General features: G+C 30.6%; 1 protein-coding gene and 1 long non-coding RNA gene across 2 annotated transcripts; both read right to left on the bottom strand.

The window, feature by feature from the left end:
• Positions 1–541: 541 nt before the first annotated feature.
• On the bottom strand, positions 542–2,264 carry LOC131016609 (uncharacterized). The gene is made up of 3 exons (XM_057945315.1): positions 2,103–2,264; positions 1,653–1,988; positions 542–936 (listed from the first exon to the last, which is right to left on the bottom strand). The coding sequence occupies exons 1-3, from the start codon at positions 2,170–2,172 to the stop codon at positions 797–799; spliced, it is 546 nt and encodes a 181-aa protein (XP_057801298.1). The 5' UTR covers positions 2,173–2,264; the 3' UTR covers positions 542–796.
• Positions 2,265–6,723: 4,459 nt separating this feature from the next.
• Positions 6,724–8,408, bottom strand: LOC131016608 (uncharacterized). Its single transcript, XR_009099104.1, has 2 exons — positions 8,122–8,408; positions 6,724–7,540 (listed from the first exon to the last, which is right to left on the bottom strand). It is a non-coding gene; the product is annotated as an uncharacterized LOC131016608 (long non-coding RNA).
• Between the last annotated feature and the right edge of the window lie 1,597 nt (positions 8,409–10,005).

Raw genomic sequence — 10,005 nt, 5'->3', positions numbered from 1 at the left:
CGAGAATAGTTTTTTTAGATGATTTTTTTTCTCATTGTTCGGTCTAGTTATTATACACAAATGATACTTTTATTAAGAGCGAATGACATTTTTATCAATAATAAATAAAATCATGATATAAAATATATAATCTATAATGACATTTTTTATAATAATAAATGACACTTTTAATACACACAAATGATAGTTTTAATAAAAAAATTGACAAAATCATGTATGGCGTCCGGCTATGCATGAGATTTCATCATAAATAAAAGTACATATATTTTCAGAGCAAAATGTGTGAATTGAAGATGTTTCTTTTGTTTCTCATGAGATAATATGTTAATCAAATTAATTTAATTTAAGTATTCTCTTCAATGATATATATGATGAAGTATTATCATAACAATTAAAACTAGACTATTTTCTCTTTTATTATGATCAATTTTATTTTTATCAAATAGGTTATAATGGGGCGTCATTTTGGATTAGGAATTAAATTACAGATTGGCGAAGCGTTCACGAAAAATAGCAAGAAGAATTCAGAAACAAAAGCATAGACACCTTCTAATAAAAAGATATTAATAAAAATTTATAATTAATAACATTACAAAACCACACAAAAACATGAAAAAACTCAATACAAAACAACCAAGCCAGACAATCCCGACTTTACCCTCAAGACATAGCTGCTTTACCAACAATACCCCTTTGCTTCTCATTTCTTTTCTTATTAATAATTTAAGAATTATGAGTTCAAAATTCTATATAAATATGTATTTATATGAATATATATATATTTTATTTATTTATATTAAAAAGGTGATGGAGCCGGAGCCGGAGCAAAGGAATTATCCACCATAGCATAGGTGCCGCTGCTGCTGCTAAGAAGCTCCAACATCGCACGGTGGGGGTTCGATTTCTGCTTCTCACATAGTATCGGCAAAAACACACCTAGAAATTTTAAAATGATCGAGGAAATTATATCATTTATACTTATTTTGCTATTGGAAACACAAAAACGGTCATTTTTCCAATAAGTTAATAAGCCAAACTAGAAATTATCATCTCAACTGTACCTCGTTTTATTATAATTTCATATCACGAAGCATTTTAATTGTGAGTTGATTTTATTTTATCTATAATAAAAAACTAAATGTTTCTTAGTTGCAAATTTACTCTATTTTACCTATAATACACAACATGAACTTTTTGGTCATGAATTTATCACATTTTTTCTATAATTCACAATCACAAAGCTATTTAATCGTGAATTAAAAGTAATTTACTTTAATTAAGGATAAAATAATATCTTACTTATTTTTTTTGTGACTATTTTTATTTCTATAATTTAAAAATGACAATTTTTATATGACCATAACAATCAATTTTAATCACCAACTAAATAATGATAAAAATACTTGTTGTGAAACTATACATGGATGGTCTGACGCGCGAGAATTTGTACATATATATTTGGGTCCAAACTCATTTTGGTGTTTTAATTCTATTAGATGCAAATTAATATTAGACACACTTAAATCACCATTTGTTTAAAGTTAAGAGACTTGGCAGTTTCAATAATTGATTTATAATTAGAAAGCAGTTTTACTTATAATTGCTTATGTATATTTTGCAAGTAATGGCGATGTGTTTTATAATAAAAATACCTTCGCCGGCGGCAAGGTTAAAATAAAGGTCGACGATGTTGGGGCAGTTCTGGAAGCACGGCGGCGAGCAGAGGCTGGAGATGAACTCCGGCGTCATGAATGCGTCAGAGGAAATCCCGACGGATCGGCGGTCGAGGCCACACGCAGCCACGCACTCGTCGGACTCGATGTGGCCGCTCAATCTCTCCACCACCTCCTCCGACGCCGTGCACGTGTACTCCACGCCGCTGCCCCCTTCGTCCTTGTAATTCTCCAGCGCGCATCTCTTTCCCGACGTCGCCACGGCGAAGGCGCAGAGATTCTCCGGCAGATTCTCGCAGATCACCTCAGCTGCGGCTGCAAAAAAAATGCACGTTTTGTGTGTGTGGAGTTATCATTTTTGCAACATTATAAAGCACAAAGAAGATTAGAGAAAAAAAGAAAAGAAAAAATGGATAAGCGATTATATACCAATAGCTGCCTGAATAAAGAAGGAGCAAGCCAAGAAGAGAATCAAACACGATTTCATCGAAGAAGCCATTCGATAGTGTAAGGGTATTTTGTCACTTGGGCTTCGAGAGATCTCTTAGTAAAGGAACCAAGACGAAATGTGGATTGATGGAAGATTGTGATGGGAGATTCTTCTTATATAGAGAGAGAGGGGTTTGGTTGCATGCATTCTCAACTAACTAATTTTCCCTATTTTTCTTTTCTTTTTTACCATGATTAGAACTCACAAGATTTTTTTTTTTTTTTTGATAAGTTACATGAGTAGATAAGAAAATTCAAATACCAACAGAGGACTCGAACTCAAGACCTCTAAAATTGAACTTTATTTTGATTGAGGTGTAAAAAATGTTGATTGTTTGGCTATATAATACCCTTCATTTCGGTTATCGATTGCATGTCGTATTTATATATAAAGCTACCAAATCACACAGTTGATGACATTATCTAATCATATATAAATCATGTGAATAAGTTACCCAAAAATCACTTGATTTGGTAACACTTTCATTGGTTTGTTCAAAGGAATTGGAATATTTCACTAGTAAAAGTATTCTCATAATTTATCAGACCAAAAATAATACTTTTAATATGAAAATAATCATAGTAGTATTAATAGTATGAAATATCCTTCAATTCTATGTTTTGTGCATAGTCTGAATAGTTGAAATATTAGTACTGTAGAGACGTGTTAGGATGTCAGCACGTTTAATTATAAGTTTCCAATTCAGGCATGCTAATCTACTTGCCATTTATATCTTTATTTCCCTTGCATTCTAAGTAAGTCGTATTCTGTAATTTCATTAATTTAGTGTTTAGTACATTCGTCCTATAACTTCTTATATATATATATATACTCTAAAAAAAAAAAAAAAATCCATACGCTTGACCAGTGGCGGAGCCAGGAATTTTTTTGGGGGGGGGGGGGCTGAACTGTTACGGGGGTTCGGGGGCGGTAGCCCCCGGGAAATTTTTTTTGGGGGCATTCAATACATTTTAGACATTTTTACTAAAATACAAATATAATAATAATAATAACAACATTTTCATAGATAATATAGTTCAAAACATTTACAAAATTTTTTTTTGGGGGCATTCAATACATTTTAGACATTTTTTACTAAAATACAAATATAATAATAATAATAACAACATTTTCATAGATAATATAGTTCAAAACATTTACAAAAATTTTTTTTGGGGGCATTCAATACATTTTAGACATTTTTTACTAAAATACAAATATAATAATAATAATAATAATAACAACATTTTCATATATCAAATAGTTCAAAACATTTACTAAAATTTTTTTGGGGGGCATTCAATACATTTTAGACATTTTTTACTAAAATACAAATACTATAATAATAATAATAACAACATTTTCATAGATAATATAGTTCAACATTTACTAAAAATATTTTTGGGGGCATTCAATACATTTTAGACATTTTTTTACTAAAATACAAATATAATAATAATAATAATAACAACATTTTTAGACATATTATAAAAAAAAATTTTTTTTTTTTTCAAAATTTGGGGGGGGGGCTCTAGCCCCCCCTGGCTCCGCCCCTGCGCTTGACCACCAATTTTGAGTGGGGCAAATTTAGTGTAAAGCAAAACCATCCAACTATTTTTTCATAAATTTACAATATTAAATAAAAAAATTAAATGGTCGCGCCATATATAGGGGACTCGAACCCAAAACCTTTGGCCTTAGGCATTAACTCCTTACCGCTTGGCCAACACACGCACACACAAAACCATCCAATCATCTTAATTAGTTAGACAACAAGGCGCATCCTCTCCAACTAATAGGTCCGGGGTTCGAGTCACCAAGGAAAAAAATAAGAAACCATTATTGATCCTCTTTTTTTTTTAAAAAAAAACCATCTTAATTAGTTACATTAATTGGCATACTCCATATATAAGAAAAAAAAAAAAAGAGCAACCAACTTATACTTGATTGATTCTTGAATCTTAAACGTAAATGTTCTATTTTCTGAAAAAAAAAAAAAAATACATGAATTTTTAAGTGGTTCAAAAATATACTACTTATATCACATAATCCGAAAAGTAGAAATTAGGTAGCGATATAGAATCCCATAAAATGGCTCCCACGTCTCCACTCTCCACATAATTCAAGTATGTATTGTGCAGGAAAAATGGAAAGCATTATAAAACTAATAAGATCTGCTTCTTTAATTTTGTGCTTGTTTGTAGTTAGGCCCTATGATCATGGACCATATAATTTGACCAGACCATATAATTAATTTATTCTTTTTGCCCTATCATTTTGTCAGTTTATTTTATTTCGTGTATAAATTAAAATCAGAAGAGAAAATTCTCGCTCTTCAAAATTCAGCAGATAAATTGCTTTCAAATGTAAAATAATGCTCGTTTTTATTTGGGCGTACATTACATTGCACTTAAAAGATGTGTCGAAATATTTTGAGTCATTTTGCTCAAATAAATAAATAAATATGTTTCAGAATCTCAGTGGTTATTGTATTAGAAATGCAACTTGCAAGGAACTCAAAAGGTAAAAGTGGGGTAGGTGTGTTGGCCTAATAGTAGATGGCTACTGCTTAAGGTTAGAGGTCCATGATTCTAGTTCACCGTGGTGTGATTTTTAATTTTTTTTATTAAGTTGTTAATTTATATATAAAAAAGACAAAACCGGAGATTTAAGTATTTATATCCTATTTTATAAAGTGTTACTATAAATAATAAAAAATATCATAAATGGAAATACTGTAAAAAAATTAATGAATTATGACTCATTTTGTAATTTTCAATACCACTTTCAGAACTGTCAACTGAATACATAATCAATATTTTGTTTAGCAAAGTGTGCGGGTGTTGGCCAAGCGGTAAGGGGTTAATGTCTAAGGCCAAAAGTCTTTTAATTTCTTTATTTAATATTTTAAATTTATAAAAAAAAATTATCTTTTAATTTCTTTATTTAATATTATAAATTTATCAAAGAAAAATTGTTTAGCAATTAAAACTCTCGGTTGTGATCATTTGACTTCTTATTTTTGCCAATTCTTTCATCAAAGGCTAAAACAACTAACGAATTAAATTTTCGACATGCAAGTTGAGTTTTACATACAATCGTGTTTTCGGACTTTTTCTTGACAAAATACATAATGTGATAAGTGCTTAATTTATGATCTTTAAATTTTCTTGAAAAGAGGAGTATTTTGATGTTTGGTTCATCAATTTTGGTTGAATAACTGTTGAGAATTTCATCGAAGGAGATCGCCAAAAATATATGTGAGTTTCAATTACAATAAAATATAGATTGTACGTATATTTAAAGGCCAGCTTTTAAAGTAATGTTAAAATTATAAAATGGATCATAGTTGGTGATTTACTTGGCAGCTATTTTCCATATTAGTAATTTTATTTTTATAATTACAAGAGATATTTATTATATAATCAAATAAGCAACTCACACACTCACATATAGACGGAACCTCTACGTCACATAAAAATAAAAAAAATTACCAAGCACGCAAACGAGATTTTAATCCAAGACTTCTTGAGGTAGGCGTTATTGACCCCTATTAATAATTGATGTGTATGGAATAAGAGCATCCGCAATAGGGTTACATGATAGCTTACATGATAGCCTACTTTATGATGGAGGACCACATGGTGTAAAGATGCTGCAATGGGGTTACATGATAGCTTACATGATAGAATTAGTTATAAAGAGAAGAAAAATTGAAAAAAAAAAAAATCGAGTTAAAAGGTTTAAAGGGCTACACGATAGAACGTGTAGCCCTCGTGTAAACCTCTCCCGCAACGGTTACACGATAGCTCATTTACACGATAGCCCTATCGTGTAATGGCTATCGTGTAACCATTGTGGATGCTCTAAGTGAGTAATATTGCTAAGGAACGACAAAAAAAAAAAAAATAATAAATAAATAAAAATCATCATTTGGCATGATTCAAAGTGCGTCGAACTTTTTGCACTAAGCTCTATTATAAGATATTTTCAGTAGATGAGTCAGAATTATAATGTTTCAAGGTTTTTCCGGCATTTTAATTTTTTAGTTAATACTAAATTTTTGTTTTATTTTTCTATATGAATTTTGATTCAATTTTAGAAGTAGGATTTATTTTAGACCTATTAATACTTTATTTTGATATTTTTGAGACATTCATTAGTATTATTATTGAGTACACTCCCAATTCTAGCAAAAAGCTTTGTCTTTTACTTATATATATGGTCCCATGTCAGTAATGTTGATTTGTCTACCGCAGTAACTATTACAAAGAACAAGTATTAGTACTTTGTAAGATCATAAGTTAGCCCCTTTTAAAAAGTGACTGTTGAGTAGTTTAGCGAGAGCTGCACATCATGTTTGGAATGAACCCCCAATCTTTATGGAGGGTCATCTCCATATTCCATGTTCTTGTGAGCAATAAAATAATCTCTTCTTCCTCAAAAAAAAAAAGTGGTCGCAACTACTCAACAGTTACTTTTTTTTTTATTAGAGCTCTTTATTTTCAGATTCTTCACTTTTATTTTTATTTTAAATATATTTTAAAATTAAATTAAATATTAAATTTAAGAATATAATTTCATTAAAATAAAAGTTGAACCATACACTAATTAAAAAATAAAATAATAATAATAATAAAAATTCACCATCATCGGTGAATGTGAAATGTTGCAATCATTTTTTGGTGAAGCTCCAACTCTTCCAGAGTTATTATCGACGTATCCTTGCCTATGAGGATGGAGTCGGCAAGGTTCAATTGTATTTGAGAGTAAACATCTATGACTTTAATCATGTTTTTCATGGTCACAATAGCTCTTACTTGTTTATCCTCTTATGGCGACGACTTGGTCTTTTTCTTTGTCTCTTTTCGCCGCCTTTTAGCCTATAGGCCTTGTTGTGATACTCGGCTCGCTTGAAGTCGCTGTGTATACCCCATCAAATCCCTTCGAACGCTTGGAGGAGTGGACGTCGTTGCTAGATGATGTGGATCTTTGAGACTCACATAGAATTAATACGCCAAGAGTGGGGATATTTGAACAAATACCCCTGCTCAGTGTGATGCATTTGTTGCGCTGCCGTAGTGATTTGGTCATCGCTCATGCAGCTCCCCCAATTAGAACGACATTTCTCGTATACTGCCTCCCAAACTTTTACATCATTTTGCACTCGGTGGAAGAACGACTCGATCTTCTTCGCGTGAAATGGTGTTGGAAGACCGTTGCTCATTGTACTTCATCACGATTGCTTCCCAACACACAAGAACCTTTTGATCGGCGTCTGTCACAGCATTTAGGGTAGCTTCGGCCCACAAGGTGCATATCAGCTCCGACTTCGGGTGTAGCTGCCGCGTTTAGGGATGTCAATCTAGCCTGAAACCTGTGGGTTAACCCGATTAACCCACCATCCGAGAGGGTTAGGGTTGAATATTTTCAACCCGATAAAAGTTACAACCCAAATCGAATAGCCCGACACCCGATAGGGTCGGCCCGACTAACCCGATGGGCTAGCCCGAAACCTAAATACTTAACATAGAATATTTAGATATAAAAATTAAAAAATGACAAAATATTATAAAGTCTCATCATTTCACTTTTCTGTATTTTTGAGATGCTTTGATTCTATGAGTTCAAACTATTATTGAATATTTTATTGCTTTTTCTTTAACAAAGTTGAACATTTTATTGTTAACAATTATTTTATACGTTATGTAATCTTGATGTTTTTTTCAATATCTTATATTTTTGCATTTCATGCTTGCTATATAATTTATATATTTAATTTTATATATATATTTTATACATTATACATTAGATCATTAAAAATAGTAAAATACAAATGATTATTTATTTTTACGCCTTTAAGACGATTAGCCCGATGGGCTAGCCCGAAACCCGAACGTTTAGGGTTAGAGTTGAAAATTATAACCCGACAAAATTCCCAGCCCGATTAGCCCGTACCTGATTAATCTGAAATCCGATAGGATTGGCCCAAAACTCGGTGGACTGGCCCGATTGACATCCCTAGCCGCGTTGCTTGGTCATCGTCTTGAACAAAAATTTGGTTCAAGTTGATTCTCTCAAGACCCACTAGAGTGAAGGCGTTTGATTCTTAATTGATTGATGGAAAAGTATCATCGAACTAATTTGGGTTTCTCGTTGTTCCACCAATTGTTATCACACTTCATTTTTTTAAATAAAAAGAGAAGAAAACAATGAATTGAAGATGAAGAATAACATGAAGAAGATGATGAATAAAAGAGAATAGTGTAAATTGAATGAGGAAAAATGAAGTATTTATAGAAGAAAATTAAAAATGAAGAAAAAAGAAAAAAGAGAAGATTGTTGAGCCAAATGGTTCTTTGAGAAGTAAAAAAATAAGGGGGTTGTGGCAAAAAAATACGAACTTCGGAAAAAGTTGCAATTTTCACATGAACTTTCAATTAAGCCGAAAAATACATGAATTTATATTTTTGTTGCAATTTTCACCCGAGTTTGACTTTCGGCAAAACTAGAGCTTAGTTGGCAATCGAAAATTCACCTAATGTTGGTCTAACTTAAGAGTATTTAGAAACTCAGAGGTCTAAGAAGGCAAAAATTAATATATTTAACTTAATTTCAACTGTCAATTAAGCTCTAATTTTATTGACAGTCAAACTTAGGTGAAAATTACAATAAAAATATAAATTGATGTATTTTTTAGCTTAATTGAAAGTTCAGGTTGAAAATTGCAACTTTTTTATAAGTTCGTGTATTTTTTGGCCATAATCCCAAAAAGAAGAAGGTATTTTGAGTTGAGGAGAGCCGTTACGATCAAGTTTTTTTTTTTTAATTTATATTATTGGCTTGTGAAGTACACACACTGCTTTTCTCCTCCTCCGCACCGAATTGCAGTTGCGTGTCTCGCCTCTGCGTCGGTGCAAGGCTCGCACGAGATGGCCGCTCGCCCGCTCCGCGAGCTTTGCTGTGAATGTTCGAAAGTATTAAAATTATCAAATAATAAACTCAATACTTTATTAAAAGTCTCGTAAATTAAAAGTTTGATTTAAAATCTCAATACTTATTATAAGTATCGTAAATGAAAATTTTGATTTAAAATCTTGGGCTTGAAGTTCAAATATTTTGCGATACATATTTCACGTGCACCCACAAACTACTGCTGATAAATCATAAAAGAAATTTATATCTATCACAACACGTATATAAATGATTAAATACATCTCTACTATATTAAAAGAGAAAGAGAGTTTCAATTTCAAATTAATTTTAAAATTGAGTGGCAATTTTGTAATTATAATAAAGCTGAAGGTTTATGTTTAAACTATATATTTTTCTTTTGATTTTCATTTTCTTTAACTTCTTATTTGTTATTACATTTCTTTCCAAAATTGTGAAATTTGATTAATTATAAAATATTTAATATGTATATCAAATTAAAGATCTCGAATATAAGAGCTTTAATATGATATATTTTATGAAAATATTTGATTTAAAATGTAAATATTAAATTTATTTAAATATTAAAGTTTTATAAATTTCTCTCTCTTCTCATCTTTTTTGAATAAATATATTTTTAATTAGTAATTTATTTTAAAATTTTTAACTTTTTTTTTCATAATATCAAATTTTATAATTGTGAATTCGTTTTTATTTTTTCAATATTTAATTCAAATATATACAATTAAAATTAATTTCTTTATTATATTTATAATTATAATAATTGTATTAGTATTAATTTTATATAAATATAAAAATTAAAAATATTTTCTCGTGCATTGCACGAGATGCAAATGCTAGTATATATATACAAAATTAAGAATCGATTTTTATAGTTTCATATACGAA

The sequence above is a fragment of the Salvia miltiorrhiza genome, chromosome 3, assembly GCF_028751815.1.
Source record: "Salvia miltiorrhiza cultivar Shanhuang (shh) chromosome 3, IMPLAD_Smil_shh, whole genome shotgun sequence".
NCBI classification, from domain to species: Eukaryota; Viridiplantae; Streptophyta; class Magnoliopsida; order Lamiales; family Lamiaceae; genus Salvia; species Salvia miltiorrhiza.
Note: the sequence above shows the minus strand (reverse complement) of the source record. Positions and strands in the feature narration are given on the sequence as shown.